This window comes from Genypterus blacodes, unplaced genomic scaffold (assembly GCF_046128005.1).
Source record: "Genypterus blacodes isolate CSIRO-AG114 ecotype Tasmania unplaced genomic scaffold, CSIRO-AGI_Gbla_v1 ptg000067l_1, whole genome shotgun sequence".
Taxonomy (NCBI): domain Eukaryota; kingdom Metazoa; phylum Chordata; class Actinopteri; order Ophidiiformes; family Ophidiidae; genus Genypterus; species Genypterus blacodes.
Window position 1 is genome coordinate 17,292,501 of NW_027466879.1, and position 17,489 is coordinate 17,309,989.

General features: G+C 44.6%; 2 protein-coding genes and 1 pseudogene across 6 annotated transcripts in view; 2 read left to right on the forward strand and 1 right to left on the reverse strand.

The window, feature by feature from the left end:
* Window positions 1-7,774, forward strand: part of rufy2 (RUN and FYVE domain containing 2) — a 16,797-nt gene extending 9,023 nt beyond the window's left edge. For 3 of the 4 annotated variants that reach the window (XM_076156009.1, XM_076156007.1, XM_076156010.1), the window contains 6 exons: window positions 3,143-3,262; window positions 3,526-3,655; window positions 3,762-3,856; window positions 4,284-4,332; window positions 4,519-4,599; window positions 4,884-7,774. In XM_076156009.1, the coding sequence (XP_076012124.1) occupies window positions 3,143-3,262; window positions 3,526-3,655; window positions 3,762-3,856; window positions 4,284-4,332; window positions 4,519-4,599; window positions 4,884-5,027 (619 nt within the window). In that variant the 3' untranslated portion in view covers window positions 5,028-7,774. Of the gene's footprint in view, window positions 1-1,293; window positions 1,481-3,142; window positions 3,263-3,525; window positions 3,656-3,761; window positions 3,857-4,283; window positions 4,333-4,518; window positions 4,600-4,883 lie in introns of those variants that run through there. The other variant, XM_076156011.1, reaches the window with a different exon arrangement.
* A 504-nt stretch (window positions 7,775-8,278) lies between these two features.
* Window positions 8,279-15,194, reverse strand: hnrnph3 (heterogeneous nuclear ribonucleoprotein H3 (2H9)). 2 transcript variants are annotated; one of them, XM_076156013.1, is made up of 11 exons: window positions 15,095-15,194; window positions 13,656-13,748; window positions 13,065-13,220; window positions 12,708-12,851; window positions 11,328-11,466; window positions 10,378-10,577; window positions 10,186-10,281; window positions 9,904-10,019; window positions 9,566-9,701; window positions 9,319-9,375; window positions 8,279-9,045 (listed from the first exon to the last, which is right to left on the reverse strand). In XM_076156013.1, exons 2-11 carry the CDS (start codon window positions 13,741-13,743, stop codon window positions 8,966-8,968), a joined length of 1,212 nt encoding a protein of 403 aa, XP_076012128.1. In that variant the 5' UTR covers window positions 13,744-13,748; window positions 15,095-15,194; the 3' UTR covers window positions 8,279-8,965. The 2 variants fall into 2 exon arrangements, with proteins under 2 accessions (XP_076012128.1, XP_076012127.1); XM_076156012.1 differs by lacking the exon at window positions 15,095-15,194 and adding an exon at window positions 14,866-14,952.
* LOC143004910 (phenazine biosynthesis-like domain-containing protein 1) lies at window positions 15,065-16,940 on the forward strand (annotated as a pseudogene).
* Window positions 16,941-17,489: the final 549 nt, after the last annotated feature.

Below are 17,489 nucleotides of genomic sequence, written 5' to 3' on the forward strand. Positions count from 1 at the left end.
TGATAGTGAAAGGTTAGTTTGTAGAGGAGAAGCTTTGGGTGTGTAATGGTGAGAGGCCTGCCTTCAAAGCTTTAAAGTGGAAAGTCAACTAGAAACGTTTGGTGGCCGCAGATTTAACGTTTAAATGTGAGGAGACACACATGAGGACAAACATCACTGACCCAATGCTCGATCTGTCTACATCCACTGGATTGTACTTCCTGCATGCTCTGTTGCCTTGGTAACACATCTTTAGGTTTCATATATGTCCCACATCCGCTTCATTCACTCTGGGAGCTGGTGTCTGCTGTGTGTGTGTGTGTGTGTGTGTGTGTGTGTGTGTGTGTGTGTGTCCGGTGTGTGTGTGTGTCCGGTGTGTGTGTGTGCGTGTGTGTGTGTGTGTGTCCGGTGTGTGTGTGTGTCCGGTGTGTGTGTGTGTGCGTGTGTGTGTGTGTGTGTCCGGTGTGTGTGTGTGTCCGGTGTGTGTGTGTGCGTGCGTGTGTGTGTGTGTGTGTGTCCGGTGTGTGTGTGTGTCCGGTGTGTGTGTGTGTGCGTGTGTGTGTGTTGGTTTGATGCCTCCTCCTCCTCTTCCCCCTCCTCATCCTCGCTTTGTTCACGTCCCGGTCAGCACCGTCCATCCCCCTCTCCTCCCCCCCGCTCCTCTCCCATTGGTTTAAATCTCTCTCATCCTCTTGGTGATTGGTTGTGGATGTCTTTGGTTGGACAGGCGGGACCCCGCTCGCACTTCACATTCCCAGCGTGACTTTGATCCGCTCGTCTCAGATTTGTGCGTCTGGGAAAAGTCCGGGCGTGCAACGACGATGTCACCCCTGAAGCTGAGTATGTGCGTTTGTCATTGTAACACATGTTACTGAGGACATTGGGCCGGCGTGCTGAAGATTAAGCCCCTTCTCCCTCTCCTCTCTCTGATCATTCCTTAATGCTCAACCTGATGGGAATTATTTCAGAAATCCTGGTAGCAATCTGTGAACCCGGCGGCCTGAGTTCATATTTCTCCTCCGTTAGCGCCTTTCACTCCTTCCCCCCCCCCGGCTGTGTTGTGAGTGTTCAGTGTAACCGGGGCCCCGTAAAATACTGATGTATTGACATCGTTTCTTCTTTCTTTCCTTCCTTTCCTCTTTCTTTCTTTCCTTCCTTCCTTCCTTCCGTTCCTGTCTTGGCACTCATCCATCCATCCATCCATCCATCCATCCATCCATTTCTCCATCCACCTATTTTGCTCCCTGGACGCCTTGATGATGCGTTTTGTTTGTGTTAAATCCCGATTTTGCTCCCCGGCTTTTCTGTGTGCAGCGACCAGGATCTGCTCAGTCAGACCAGAACACTCGCCATGTCCTTTGTAAAGTGTGCCAGCACAGACACAGAGCACCAATACAAACTCGTCAAGGACATCTCCTTCTGAGAAACACACACACACACACACACACACACACACACACACACACACACACACACACACACACACACACACACACACACACACAATGCTTAGGATCCAGCCACTAAACGGACAACATAAAGGAACATTCCTGTTTTGTTTGCACACGATATTCAGACGGTTTGGCGGCTTGGGTGTAGTCACATGATCAGGTGAAACTTGAATGCATGCTTTGTTGTCTTGGTAACAAAGTGCTTGGGCTTACAAAGACTGTTGCTTCATAATCTTTAATTTAATCATCTTTACGGCTGTTTTTGAGAATTAAATCAAGCTTATTTTGTCGCTGTGGTCCCAGACTGAAGATACGTTTGAATGAATGATAATCTACTTTACACACACACTCACATGCTTAGACACACACCACTGAGGTAAAGGGGACATATTATGCTATAGCAGGGAGTGTGTGTCCAAATTGGAGGTTTGCATGTATCTATCTAACATGCTGACATCACATTTATACACACACACACACCTTTTGGAGGAAAGTACCTAAAATGTAGCGTTGTGTGTTTTCGCTTCTCTCAGTGTGCATAGAAATGCTGCAGCAAGTAAAGGAAGTGTGTGGTTTTGCATATTGAAGCAATGACTGTTTCAGTACACACACACACACATCTGTATAATATGTCCCCTTTAAGGTCTCTGGCTGTTTGTTTGGCGGAGGAAATCGTGTCGTATTCGCCGATTTCTGTCCCTTTGAGCTCAGGAGCGATGGTGCAATGAGGGTTTTGAACTCATCCACGTTCTTTGGCCCCGCCCACCGCGAGTGAGCCCCGTCGCCAGGTGGATGCAGGCCTGCGTGTCAGAGGAAGCCGCTTGTTCGGTTAAAGCTCATTTCATTTATGGGTTGCAGTCCCTCCACTCCTCGTCCTTTCTCTCTCTCACACACACACACACACACCTTCTAAACAGGATGTTAAGGTTTAGTCTCTTCCTGCAGATTGAGTGGGACCGGTTAGTTTCCCGCTGAATCCTCCAGGCACAAAGCGTGCGGGGGAGACCTGAATGTGCTGTTGTCGCTCGTCTCGCCATATTTATTGACTTTGTGATAGATCAGGAGGGGATCGTTCTACCTATCTAACCCCGTGTTCATGGTACTGTTACTCTTTCTATTTGGAGAAGAATAAAGACTCAACTTAACTGTTTAAACTCTCCACTTACTGTCTTTTACCACCGTGAACAATAAAGTTAGATGTTTGGAAAGTGATTGGTGTGGTCTGAGTGATTGACAGCTGCCGGTACAAGAAGGTTTTCATGGATATGAGATGAAGCAGATCAGGGTGGAGGGGATTGATCCTCCTATGGGATTGATTGTAAAGATCAGATTTGTATTCTGAATGTGGGGTGATGTTTCTGGCAGATGTGCTCAGATTCAGACTCTGTTACTGTCAGACACATCTGGATGCGTTTGGTTAGCGGGTGATGTGGCCTCGTCTCCTCTCCTCTCCTCTCAGTTTGCTTTGTCCTCACTACTTTGATCGTCTCCTCCTTTGTTGGACTCGTTCCTCACTCCGCCTTTTATGTTCCATCCATCCATCCATCTGTCCGTCCGTCCCCCATCATCTGTCTCTACATACCCAAACCCCCCCACAGTCTTTGCTCCTCCCTCTTCTTCTTCTTTTCTCCCTCCACCACCATGATCCTTCGCCCCGCCCCCAGTTTTTTCTCTCCATGGTCCTGAGTTTGTCCCTGGTTATAATGGTGCAGATTACAGGAGGCAGAGAGGCATCGCACCTCGGCGGAGGATGGAGCCCGACGCTTCAAGTTGGACTTTGCCAACAAGGCTGACAGCCTGCAGCGGCAGATCGAACACAGAGAAAAGCAACTGTAAGTCAACCAAAACCTGCAGACTAAAGATAAAGATAAAGTGATTGATGCATTCAGGGACACGCCGGCTAAACACTGGACACTTTTCTGAGTAATCTTCTTCAACCAAACAAGCACATTTAATGATAGTTGAAGCTTTTTCTATACAAAATGTTGACTTAGTTGTAAATGTTTACTAAAAGACTCCAGATTTCCTCTCTCATATTTTCCTGTACAGCCGATGACGGCTGTCGTTCTTTAACCTGTGCGTGTTTGTCCCTCAGTCAGCAGCTGGAGACGGACCTGAAGATAGAGAGGGAGTGGAGGCAGGCGTTACTAAACGATCTGCACCGAGAGAGAGAGTCAGTGGCACAGCTGAGCACAGAGGCGCTGCAGATCAACGGGCTGAAAAAGGTCAGGAGACGCACACACACTCACACACACAATGTAAACTATAAGTTCAAAGTGTGTAACTCTGTCCTCTGATGTGTGTGTGTGTGTCTTTTGTGTTGTCATCCAGGAGTTCCATCGTCTCCAGGATGAGAACACTCAGCTGAAGAGCATCTGTGAAGACCAGGAACAAGCTCTGGAGGAGCTCGGCTCCAAACTCAGCGAGTAAATACGATCTCACATCACAAACACTCTTTCTATTTGGAACTAGAGAAGTGTGGAAGGTCATAATGGAGATGAATGAACCCTGTTGGATCCTCATGCTTTTGCTTCAGGAGTGCCAAGATAGAAATTAAACATATATAATAGAAAAGAATAGAAATGAAAACAATAATATCAACGTAATAAAAACTTTCAGAGGCAGTTTATTTATATGTCACTATCCTCAACTTACACAGAAACAGAGTCAGTGATGTAGTTTGGCTGCACATTTCCTGAAAATCCTGAAATGATTCTTTTTACCACCGACCATTACCACAGCAGTGTTTCCCCATTTAACTATCAGTCACTAATCCTGTAAAATGAGACGGAGCGCTGCTGCAGTTAATTCACCTCATTGACGTGGCGCTGTCTTCACTTTGTTCCTCATCAGATCCAAACTGAAGATTGAAGACATCAAAGAAGCCAACAAAGCTCTTCAGGTAAAGCAGCAGTCAAGATAAAGAGACTCAAGTTCAAACATCTAAACCTTTCCCTTCATGTTGTTTAGCAGAAGGCATCATTACTACCACTGAGTTTGCATCGCTCACATGTGTAACACTGTGTTTTACACTGAATGTGAGTTTAAATGTGGGTTGTAACGGTGAGGTGTTGTTATGTGGTTGCAGGGGGGGCAAGTCTGGCTGAAGGACAAAGAAGCCAGCCACTGTAAGCTGTGTGAGAAGGAGTTCTCCATCTCCAGACGAAAGGTCAGTCACCAGCTGACCTCAGAGACTCTGCATGTAGACATTAGCCATCAGTCATCTATGTTTGTGTGCTTTTGTTATGTTGTTTGTGTGTAGTTCAGGGGGAAACAAAGTGGTTAGTAGCGTAAGGGAAGTTCCATAAAAGGGCCACAACTTTGTAATAAGTGCAGAAAGCGGATGATAGATGGATGCTCCCCAAAGATGGCAAGAAGAAGAGATATACATTTTAGTTTCGACGCCCCCTGGTGTCAGATGTAACCCTGCTTTGGTCTCCTCTCTTTCCCCAGCATCACTGTAGGAACTGCGGGGAGATTTTCTGTAACAGCTGCTCGGACAATGAGCTTCCTCTGCCTGCGTCCCCCAAACCGGTCAGAGTGTGTGACACCTGCCACGCCCTCCTCCTCCAGCGGTGCTCCTCCAACCCCACATGAGGGTGTCCCAAACTTTTACAACCGCTTCAAACTATCTGCAATCGGACTTGTACATCCCCTCCACACATACACACACACTCACGCACACACACACACACACACACACACACACACACACACACACACACACACACACACACACACACACACACACACACACACACACACACACACACACACACTCCACCACTCTGGAAGATCCATACCTCCACAAGTTCAACTCAAAGCACTGTTCGCTGCTACAAACAGACCATCTAAGCTATGGGAGGGTCTCATGTACAGGATGAAGAAGAGCACCTGATCACCAGTGTAGAGCCTAACACAACACCTCTTCCTGTCATCAGCGCACAGACAGATGTACCATAAACACAACACGCATGTAGATTGAATGAAAGTAGGAAGAAAGAGTCCTTGTTCTGCTGCTGAATGATCCTGAGTGCAGGAGTCCCAGGGCAGGCTGGAGGTATGAATCAGGAACCCATGCTGTTTATTTACAGTCACAAAGTGCAACCACAGTTTCTAAAAAGTGATAAATAGTCAGAAGTACATAAAAGACCAAACACTCATTCATAACTCTTCCGAGGCCACGGTGCCTACTGATACTGAACAACGAAGCGCTCAGAGCACAAACCTCTGCCACATTTCTCTTTAATTTACAACCAAAACATGCATTTGACTTTTATAGTCTTTTTCCTCGACCACTGTGAGGCAGCATTGATGTGAAGATTTAGTCTTTGAGGCGGACGTATACGTGCAGTAACACGCACTAAAGGCGCGGAGGTCACTCAAGAAATCATCTGATTGATTGACCTTGACTATCTGCCCATAGCAACCTGACAAGCTGACATCGCTATAACACTCAATCCTGGATCTGCCTCAAAACTAATCAACTGTACCTCAGGCCAAGAACCACAAATTGTGTCAATAATTCTTACTGAAGCAAGGACAACCTCCTTTGTAAAGTAATAATAATAGAAAATTAGAAAAAGGTTTCAATCTACATCAAAATCCACATTGTGTGAGACAATCTCACTCACTAACTAACTAACTAACTGATGGTGGACATTCTTTTAGAGGACTGTTTTGCACATAGATAAGTCAACGGTCGCGATCTCTCTCATTTTCTCTCACTCTGTCTCTGTCTCTCTCCCGAGTTGGGAAGCTGCAGTGTTGAGGGTTTTCTAAACGGCCACAAGGTGTCGCTATCTGCAGTTCATCTGTGGCCTGTGGTCTGAATTTCTATCAAATTTTACTGAAATCTGTCACATAGTTGAGATTTACAAACATATCAAACAGAGCTTCAAACTGAACTCTTCCTTCGTTGAGGAGGTTGAGATTACAGATTACAGTTCAGAAGTGAGCTGGTGGGAGATGCTGCAGATGTTTGACGGATGAAAAATCCTCCTCCAGCCTTTTAACCACTTAAGCCCAAAGGGAAATATACGACTACACTTATTTCTGGTTCTACTGAGCCTCATTCTGGCAGTAAGCATTGCATAAAACACATTGGGGTATTTTCTAGGAGACCCATAGTAATGAATCTGGAACATTCACTGAAGATTGTTCAGTACGTTTTCATTTAGCAGACAAAATCTCTGAAACCAAACTAAACACATAAATTCACAAAAAATCACTAAAGAAGTCCCCATAATGATTGGATTTTTGTTTTTTTCCTGACCTGTCAGAAACTCGGGCTTGAGTGGTTAAATGACAGTGAGTGGCTCAGCCGATGTGTGATGTTTCTCCTTTTCACTGGAATGAACTGAGGCAGTTTACACTCGCACAAAGGTCAGATTTTCTACTTGATGTGTTCAGTCTGAGTTTACAGCAGCTGTCTGGAGGGAGGAACAGCGCTGTGAAGGTCAGACATTTGCCACAGTGAGTCATTCAAAGACTCTCTGTTCCTGTGGACCCATGAACCTTCAGGGGCCGTGGACATGAATGGAAGGTTCATCCTCTGAATATCTGACTTTTTGAGATTCCCCGTCTAAGATGGTTCCCTGCTCCTATGTCGTGGTTGACCACTTTCTACTGTATGTCTGGCTGGCTTCACGTAGGAACCCCTGTCATGGTGCCATTTGTGCCTGTGTAAAAGCTGATTGTTACCCAAGCCCTGTGCTTCTCATGGTGCCAAAGTGAGCCCTATAATTTCATCAAGATTCCTACAGCGTGTAGAGAATCTGAAATAATGGCCTGAAACATTTCAAAGTAGCAACACTAGCCATTAGTAGCCAAGCATGAATACAGTTTTCCACACGTATGTTAAAGGCACATTTCACAGGTTGGGACACTAAAGAATATGCTTTGTAAAAGGACCAAGACTGACTGACCTGATGTGCGGCTGTGAGGCTGTGAACAGGCGGGACAAGCAGACAGCAGGCAGGAGGTCTGGGTCACTCGGTTATTAAACACGCTTTTTATTTACTTTTAATGACATTTAATCTGTGCATCGGTTTTGTTGAGTGAACATCTGAATGCATCATGCAGCATGGCTGCAGTTACTGCAAGTTACTGGATGATCAAAACATACGTAAGAGTATTATACACACCTTCTTCTACCGCCTGTGACACAGACTTTCCAGAGCCTTTGTTTTTTGTGTTTTATGCACATTAAGACGTCTTAATAAGATGCAAAGACTGGTTGAACCACTTGAAGCTGGAGAGCGGTGTATTACTGCTGCTCCACTACCTAGAAGGAAAGTTTGTTCCACTGCACATTCTGATTTTGTACTTGTATACGATGTTTACAGCTTTTTGCAAAAACTGGAAGTGTTTGTTTCCATGAGATTGGAAGTAAGGACGCGTTTGGCGGATATTTAAAAGCAAATATAATGTATTTAATCTATAAGTCAAGCAGTAAAGACAGACACTGAGCCCAGGGGGAAATGTTTTTTTTAGTGTTGCGCCTGTACTTTCAGATATGAATGACTTTCACAGTGTTGATATAATCACTGTATAATGTATATATTGTGTAATACGATGGATGTTAATCAGTATGGGCCTTCATCTGACTAAAATGCTGCCAATATAATGTTAACTATTGCCAACAGTTTGTTGCCTTGACAGTGTAGCAGTATGATTAAATGGATTTACACGGGAGGATTTGTGTCGTGACTCTTCATCGTTGGAAGGTCGAAAATCTGTGTTTGTAGATTTCCTGCATCACCACTTTACATTTTTCCTGCTGATCATTGCATCATAGGTGTTCCCTTGTCTGTCTTATAGTTTAGAACAAAGGCATGACACAGTGAGAGAATTAAATATAAAATTTATTAGGCAAAATGTACAACAGCTGCATTCACTATTTTACAGCTCAAATATAGAGATTTACTTCCACTCTTTGAGAGCGGAATATTCAGCTTAGTTTTTATTGTGTAATGAACTATGAAAACATCCGTAAAAACAAAATTTAAAAGACTAGCTCACATTTGAATGACTCAAAGCAGTGAAGCTGCTGATCTCACATCACATGGTGTTTCCTGTGGAATCCATCACGTCATCATTTACTCAAACACATTTTGGCTTCGCAACAAACCACATTCAACCACTTAACAGCTGAGGTTTGTAACGCCGTGGCAATTATCAAAATCTGTCAATTATAAAAGAGCAGTAACTAAACCAACGCATCCCATTGTCAAAATTTAAAACCGTCTGAACAAACTTTAACATTTGCTCGCCCTTAAGTTATTTGCACACTCGGGTACAAAAGTTGAATAAGTGCATTTGTTGAGGTCGTCTCTGCTCTGTTGCAGAGTCTAAACAGAACAGGACCTCAGTCAAACTGCGATAGAGCCACAGGTTCTGTTTCAGCTTTAACACAAATCAATCACGTTTAGTTTGGAGTGACATCAGATCAGCTTTCTGCTTAACAGTTAAATGTGGCCGAAAGAAACATGAGAAACATCTGGATGGGTTGGAAGTTGGGGATGACGACATCATCAGTATGTGCCTCGCAGCCCACTGCTCCGCGAGCCCCCGCCCCCTCCTGAGTTACTGTAGTAACCACCGCCACCGCGACCTGGAGGTTTCACAGAGAGAGGAATGAGGAGGAAACGTGTCAGGAAGAAGCCCACAACCCACAACGGCTTGGGTTTAGAGTTTACCATCAAACTATTTCAGTTTTAGTAAAATTACATTTATAGATAAGTGAAGCAGTGAATGTTTCAGCTGCATGTTTATAAGATAATGAGTAACAGTAACATGAGACGCCATGTTACCGGGAAAAGTGTTCCACAGAGTTCAAGTGGAATCTAAAGTGAGCAAACCATTTAGCACGATGATACAAACTCACTCATTTCAGCTGAGCCACTGGAGGTTGAGTTCAGAAAAAGCTCAATATAGCGATGCTCTGTTGAGACAAAACAGCAGAGGAGAATTAGACATTCCAAGTGAAACAACAATCAGAAACAAGGCGTTACAGCTTCCCAATGTCCTGATCGACTCTTTAAGGGTTTCAGAGGTCAGAAAACAAGTGTCTATCCCTATTTGTACAATGACTGATGTACAGTAGAGCGTGAGGAGACGAGCAGAGGACGTACGCATGTGGTTCTTGTCTTTGGACATGGCCGCCACGGCGTCTTCATGGGAGCGAAACTCCACGTCTGCCTCTCCGGTCGACTTGCCGTTTGGAGCCACGTCGATGTGAACCCTCATTGGATTCAAGGGAGAGAAGAACTAAAAAAGAAAAGAAAATAAACACACACACAGATCATCTCCATCTGTCACATCAAAGTGGAATGAATACATCGCCTGGTTGTACTGCATTTACTGACCCAACACATGTATGACCTAAGCCTAATATCTGACTGAGCTCCACAGTGTGTTATTGTTGGTCATCTGCATAGAGAAGTGTGTGTGTTTGCGTGTGTGTTCTTACTTTAGCAACGTCTCCCTCAGTTGCACGAAAGGGCAAACCCCTCATATGGACAAAATGGCCACTGTGGAACCCTGAGCCACCGCTGCTTGGACTGCTGTAACCTTGGCCTCCCATCCCTGAGCACAACGCCACCGGTGAGGAAGTGGAAGTGATCTCATCTAATGAGTCCATTTAACTTTGTGATCATGAGATAAGAACCATCATGGATACTGTACATCTAAAATATAAGAAGATAGACAAATACGTGGCGAGAGTAAAACATGAAATGAATCTGGACTTCACCTCTTCCTCCCCTCTCTCCTCTCGCCCGATCATCAAACATGCCGTTTCCAAAACAGTAGTTGTTGAATCCGTTGTAGTTGTCAAAGCCGCCGTAACCTGGAGGCAGAGACATCAATGAGAGCGTGGCTTGTGGGGAAACTCTTCTGCTCAAACACACCGTGTCTCACTCATCTGCATCGCCACTGGACTCACCCGCTCCGTAGCCCCCTCCGCTCCTCATGGTGTCCATCAGAGGCCCCCCGCGGCCGGGCCCGGGCCCAAAGAACCCTCCCCTGGGGCCCCCCATCATGGGTCTATCATAGGGCCCCGGCCTCTGGGCTCCCATCCCGCGCCGCGGCAGCTCATAGTAGGCCCGGATCTCATTACGGCTACTTTTAAATATCTCTATGTATCTGCAACAGGAGAGGCCCGGGGGGTGAAGAGGGCAGAGAAGAGGGTTAAGGTGCAGCAGTGGCTCGCCTCAGGTCACACACACACACACACAGGATTCACACAGAAGAAGAAGATCAAAAAAAGGAAAGAAGACAAATATTCTAAATCACCTTAGGTTACCTGAGAGGTTCTAACACAGGCCTACGTCACCTCTGGGCTTAGGGCCGTGATGTAGGAGTTCATTCCTAACACTAACATTTGCTACTGTTAATCTAAATCTAAATAGGCGTTAAGTCGTCACATTGAGTGTTTATGACGTAGCAGTGATGCAGAATGCTGCCGTCACCGTCTTATGGACTCCACTATGACTCCATCTGCATGTATGAAAGGATAGAAGGACTATCCTACACACCCATGTGCTCCTCTAACCTGGACCTAGATTACACACATAACCCTCCACCCCAATGGTCACAACATCATTCCACCATGATTTAAAGACATAAACCCGTCCCGTTTAGCATTTCACACACATGAACATGACCCACCCGATTAACAACCTACCAGAACATGTCAACACCCCCATTTGGATCATTATTATGCTAGCAGGCATCCCATGCGTTAATTAAGAACCACAGTAAGTATCACAACAGAACCCATAACCCCGGTCATATTCATTTACCACAATCACTCTAATATGACCACCCCAGGTAATTACGTCAGAGAAACCCAACCCAGTCCAGCCCAGCCCGTCCCTTTCCCGTCTGTCCCACCTGTGCCCTATTCTTTCCTTGTGTTTCCCCAGAGCCTTTTCTGCTATCTCCTTTGAGGCAAACTGCACGAAGGCTTCCCCTGTGCTCCTCCCCTGGTAGTCCACTGGCAGAGTAATCCCATTTGGCACGATTCTCAACCCTTCAACCCAAGCACACATAAATACATAGGTAGGTAGGTAGATAGATAGATAGATAAATAGATAGATATGTGTATATATATATATAGATATTTATATAAATCAATAAAACAACACCCACTGCATGACTGGAGTTCAGGGGATAAATAGATGTGATGGTAATGAATCAATAACAGTTCAGGGGATTGGCATTACACGTGCACCTGGCGAGGGAATTGGCCCCCCCGAAAATAAACACTGGCCTGGAGTCAGCATGAAATAAGAATGGATGTAGAGGAAACAGAATGTTACTCTGGGACGCCACGGCGTTTAGAAAGGCTGCTGTCAATGTCTGAAAGTTATTATTTGTAAACTTTATGTCCCATTTTTTGAACATCATAGGTCACCGGCCAAATGAAGGGACTTTGTACAATTGTGTTTGGTGTTTGTGCTCCTGTACAGAACACACTGCACGTCTGACCCCAGATCAGTGAGGTGGAGACACATCACTTCATACAAACCAACCCCATCCTTTCATTCCATCTTCAAACCCTCTTAAGGTGGGATGAGTGAAGTGGCAGTTATAGGACAATCATACTAGATAGTGTGTGGATATGGACATGTTGAAACCATGCACATGAATAAAGATGCTGAGTGAAGGAAAGGGAACTCAAAATAAAAGGAGTTGAACAATTCATTGTGTGGGTGAGGCAGTGATGCTGCCTCAGTGTTTCACCCTCACTGAACATGAGCTTAACATCATTTAACACTTAACAGATTCAATTTAAACTAAATCCCTGAGAAGTCTGGACGTCCTTTGAGACTCGACTACAAAGGTCATTTACAAAAGAAAAGCTCTGGTTCCTGAACGACCAAAACCAAGGCACAAAACACTCAAACTTCCAGCTTTGGAATCCCAGGAGCTGCTGTGGGATTTGAGTGAACTTGAGCCTTTTGTTATTCTAGGAAACAGTGAGCGGTGTGTTAATTTTAGACCATGGCTGTATGTGGCTGTGGTGTGTTGTTGCGGGGTTGAAACAGGATCAAAGGTCTAATATCAAATGGTGAATACAAAGCATCAGATGTGCACCTCAACAAAAGCTCAACTCACACTTCACTTGAACACATCTGTTATACTCATTCATGGTTTTGTCCCATGTGTGTTTTGAAGTTAAATCCGGCTGAGAGTTCACTATGATTGGACACTTATCCAGTCAAGTCAAATCTCTGGAGCCCAAATCTGAGAGTGTGAATGTTAATGTACCTGAGAAGAACTGAACGATCTCTTCTTTGCTGCAGCCGAAGGGAAGCCCTCTGAGCCTCAGCATGCAGCCGCTGCAGCTGTCGTAGTCGGCGGGGCCGCTGCGCTTCAGCACCCAGTCCATCTCACTGCGGTTTGACTTGAACACTGGTGTACACACACACACACACACACACACACACACACACACACACACACACACACACACACACACACACACACACACACACACACACACACACACACACACACACACACACACACACACACACACACACACACACACACAATGGTTGGAACTAGAAGGATAAGCAACATAGAAGTTGGGTGAGCGTTTGGACAGAGCACACACACGCCTACCCTCTATGTATCGATGTCCCATGTATTTGCGGTCCTTGGCGAGGGCGTTCTTGAAATCCTCCGCGGTTTCCAGCTCAATAAATGCCTCTCCACTAGGCCGGCCTTCTTTAGAGTAGGTGAAACACACTCCGTTTACTTTGCCCACAATGTCACAGTCTGCAAAAAAAATGCCAGAGCTTCAGATTTCCCAAGAATGATGACGTCACCATGGAGGATCCACATGGTGAAACTGGGCTGGTGGATTTTCTTTAACATTTAAATAACACATGTTTGTCCTTGTAAACTGCCAGGGCTTGCTTATAGGTCTATTTATATACAGTATGTATTATACACAGCTTCAAAATGGGCTCAAGGTCCTCAGACAGTTGGTCCAAATATGTGTGTGGAAGACATCACAGGCAAGCAAGACCTCCGCACACGCACACGCGCACACACACACACACACACTGTATATGTCTTAGATCAGAGGTGTAAAACGCACAGACTACCTCTTGTTGTAAAAGGTGATGCAGTGTGTGTGTGTGTGTGTGTGTGTGTGTGTGTGTGTGTGTGTGTGTGTGTGTGTGTGTGTGTGTGTGTGTGTGTTCTCACCAGAGAAGAAGCTGGCCACTTCATCCTGTGTGCAGGACCAGGGCAGTCCTCTGATCCGGACCACGTATCCCTCGTCATTCAAAGACATTCTCACTGCCACAGGGAAAACAACACAGCGACTACAAGTGAATAAATCCATTTCAATCAGGGGGTTTTGTACTTTCTTAGCTCTTAGGTGCCGAGTTATGGACCACCCTGAAGAACATTTGAAGTGATGAAGTTGTGAAATAAGACCCTGCTTAAACCCACTATATGTTGCATTCAGGTGTCCTGCTGCATTGGTACAACCAAGAGTACAGTGAATCCATTACACTGTGTGATAATAAGGAACTGTATGATATTACATTCAAACAAAGTACACATAAGGAACTTAAACATATTTCATCCAAATAAAGTCAGAAGTTATTACAAACGCTTTGTTTACTAAACCGCAAGTCGGATGACCCCCAAATTGTCGGCGCGCTTCAGTGTCTCCCTTAGCAACCATCTTCAGCCTTCAGACCTAGGCGTGATAATCTTACCAGGACCTGTTTGGCGTCAGATAGCAAACACGTGGAAACTAATGGAGGGCGTGGAGACGGAGACGGAGATCCAAACAGCTGGAGCGCTCACGGCTTTAGAATATTTATCTGACGCCAGATATCTGAAGCCAAATATTTATCTGACGTCATAGATGAATGGCTCCTGGACTGAATTACATTGATGCCGTTATTTATTGTATTAAATAACTGATGTAACCTTGAATTAACTTGTCATTTCTGACTTTTGATAGCTTACTAATATCATTACTTCACCTCCATTTAAACAGTTGATACTATAAGCAGGACATATAGATTCGTACTGATACAACGTTACTACAGTGTTGCTAACACATCAACTTCAGCTTTGAAATCAAACTACACAAACCGGGCATTGTAATAATAATGTTATAATAGCACAGCCGTGGAATGGAATGATACAAACACACATTATGAAAGAAGTGGCTGCAGCTGTCTCCGGTGTTAATAAGCTAGCTACAGCCTCCTACTAACTGTCACAAAGTATAGCTACAACTACCGACTTTTGCATGCTAGCACAGCATTAGCTCCGTTTCGAGTCGCCACGACAACGTTACCGAGCGTCTCCGTCGCCCTCGTTAAGTTGCTTCTCCTACAGCCACACAGCTATGTTACAGCGGAGACGCGTGATTAACGACTGCTTCTAAACTTACTCTCGTGTCAGTGGCGTGCTAATGCTAGCTTTACAGTACTAGCCGGGTATCATTGGCGTAGCTAGCAGCTAAGGCTAACTGTAGGACACTGATATGTGTCATTCGAACAAGGCCACATAATTGGATTCCTCGCGGCGGGAGGCGACCCGCACACACTCTGCTGCACCGCGACGCGGTAACAGCTCAGACGGTGATGGAGTGTGTGTTCAAAACGGTGAAATAGTCTCACCGATGCCTCTTGTCCCCGGTATCCTCTCTGAGCCTCAGGTGACACGGCCCCGCTCAGGTATGATATCGCGAGACTTGGCGACAAAACTTTGATCCTTCGCCCCTGTCGGGAAGGCAATTGTCATTGTTTTAACATGCGGACGTGGCAAGAAGTGTTGTTACCGCTCGTATCAAACACACACGCACACACGCAATCGTCTCTGAAATAAGTTGAAACTGACAACACAATATGTAAATATGGGAATAATTACATGACAGTAAGAAAATTACTCTAAATCCTCAGCGATTGAAGAACTTATTTCTTATTCAAATTCAAACTCCATGCACTATTTTAATGATTGTCAAACCATATTTCTGATATTTTCATACATTCACATACACGTTTGTTGTTATAGTAAAATATATGTATATTGCATTTACAGGTGTTATGGTTGTTAGAGGGGGGAGTGCCTTTTCTTTTCTCTTTCAGTGTTCAGAGACATCATCAAGGTCAGTGAAATGTCCTCCGTCTTTGTCTCTAAGCGTTTGTCTGCATGAAACAGGCAGCAGTAGGAAACCTCCCAGTCCAGGATGTCCACCTGAGCTCCACCACAAAGAAACTGATGGTCCGACTGGCTGATAGCTGTGACAGGTTAGAATGACAACTAAAAGAAAGATCAGCATATGAATGCATCTGTGTCTTTTACTTCTCTCTTACTACCCCTGCTCCTCCCTTTCCTGCTGCATCACACTCAGAGTTACCAATTACACACACACACACACACACACACAGGTTTCTTTGTTTGCGACTGTTATGTCCCCTCACCTGTGCTGACCCATCTGCAGGTTGACCCTGAGGCGATTATGCACAGTGAGAAGAGTGGAAAGGTCACGGATTTGTTCCTCACCGTGAAAGGTAAACAGCCATAAAATCAGACAGCCCTGTGAAATGTTGGATATAGGTCAAATGACCAGTAGAACTAATAAATCAGTGCCCATTGAGAGAGATTACATTATATGTATAATCTATATTATTTACATATTTACATTGTGTTTTTTATGTTATATATAAAAAAAAACAAACAATCATAAAAACACCATCATATATATGTATTTATATATATTTATAGATAGATAGATAGATAATATGTGATTCTGTCCTTCACCTTTGTACGTCTGCCAGGATCTCCAGACAGCCAGCCAGGATACGACTTTTACTCCAGATTGTTTTCCCCATGGAATGGGATCTCAGAGGACCCAGTCACTGGTAGGAACACCATCACCATTATATTACTATTTCAGAAGTTTCATTGGGTAGCAGTACATTCTGTCACAGGGATTTGGCCTCAGCTGATTATGCAGCTGTGTATTATTATGATGATGATGATGATGATGATGATGATGATGATGATGATGCTGATTGCGACACACTTATTAGAGGCTTAGATCTTTGTCTGTCATTTCAGGTTCTGCCCACACAGTCCTGGGTGGCTACTGGGCGACTGCATAAGGCAAGAAGAAAATGTTAGGTGAGTAACATATTGATGGGTTTGAGGTGATGATTAATGCAGCATCATGTCTATAATAGCAGGTACTGGTTTCCTCCTGTAAATAAACCTAACTCTTTTCTTATCGTCTGTTCATTGTCTTATCAGTGCTCCAGTCAAGGTGGAGACCTGGAGCTTGAAGTGAGGGATGATGGGAGAATCAACATAGCTGGACAGGCTGTGACTGTGCTGCAGGGGACAATCATCCTATAATACGGATATAAGCAGACAAATACTTAAGGATGTGCCTCACTCACACAGAGGTTGTATATAAGATTTGACTCAATAAATAAAAGCAACTACATTGGGTCGGACTGAAAATGACACGTCATTCAGACACATGTTCATTATTTATTCACATCACAACTGCCAAAAAATGCCAAATAAAATAATACACACATATTTAATGTGACACACTTTCACTGGAAAGTTAAGACACCAAAAATAAACATCAATCTAACAGAATCAGAAAAATGAGAAACAACACCTGTAGTGTAGTAAAAGCAGCAGAGCAGTTAGTGCTGTGAGTCACACCTGGACCGGAATGTTGACAAGTACGTGCTTCACCTAGTGCCATGAAAGTACCCATCCCAGGTGCATGCTGGGTAGGACCTTGTGGGCACCTGGCGGGAGCTGGATGACGTGATGCCAGGGCCAACTTAATATCACTCATTTGGCTACACATACTTAGCTATCAGAGGATAATAATGAACATAAATGAGCAGATTCACAACATCAACAGTCAGTTTAACGTCACCAGCAGCCAAATTCTCTTACAATACACTTCCTTGTTGTGTATTTGCTTACTGTGCGGAGCCATCAACAGCTGATGTTTCACCCTGGTCACTGCAACGTACAGGCAAAGACCAT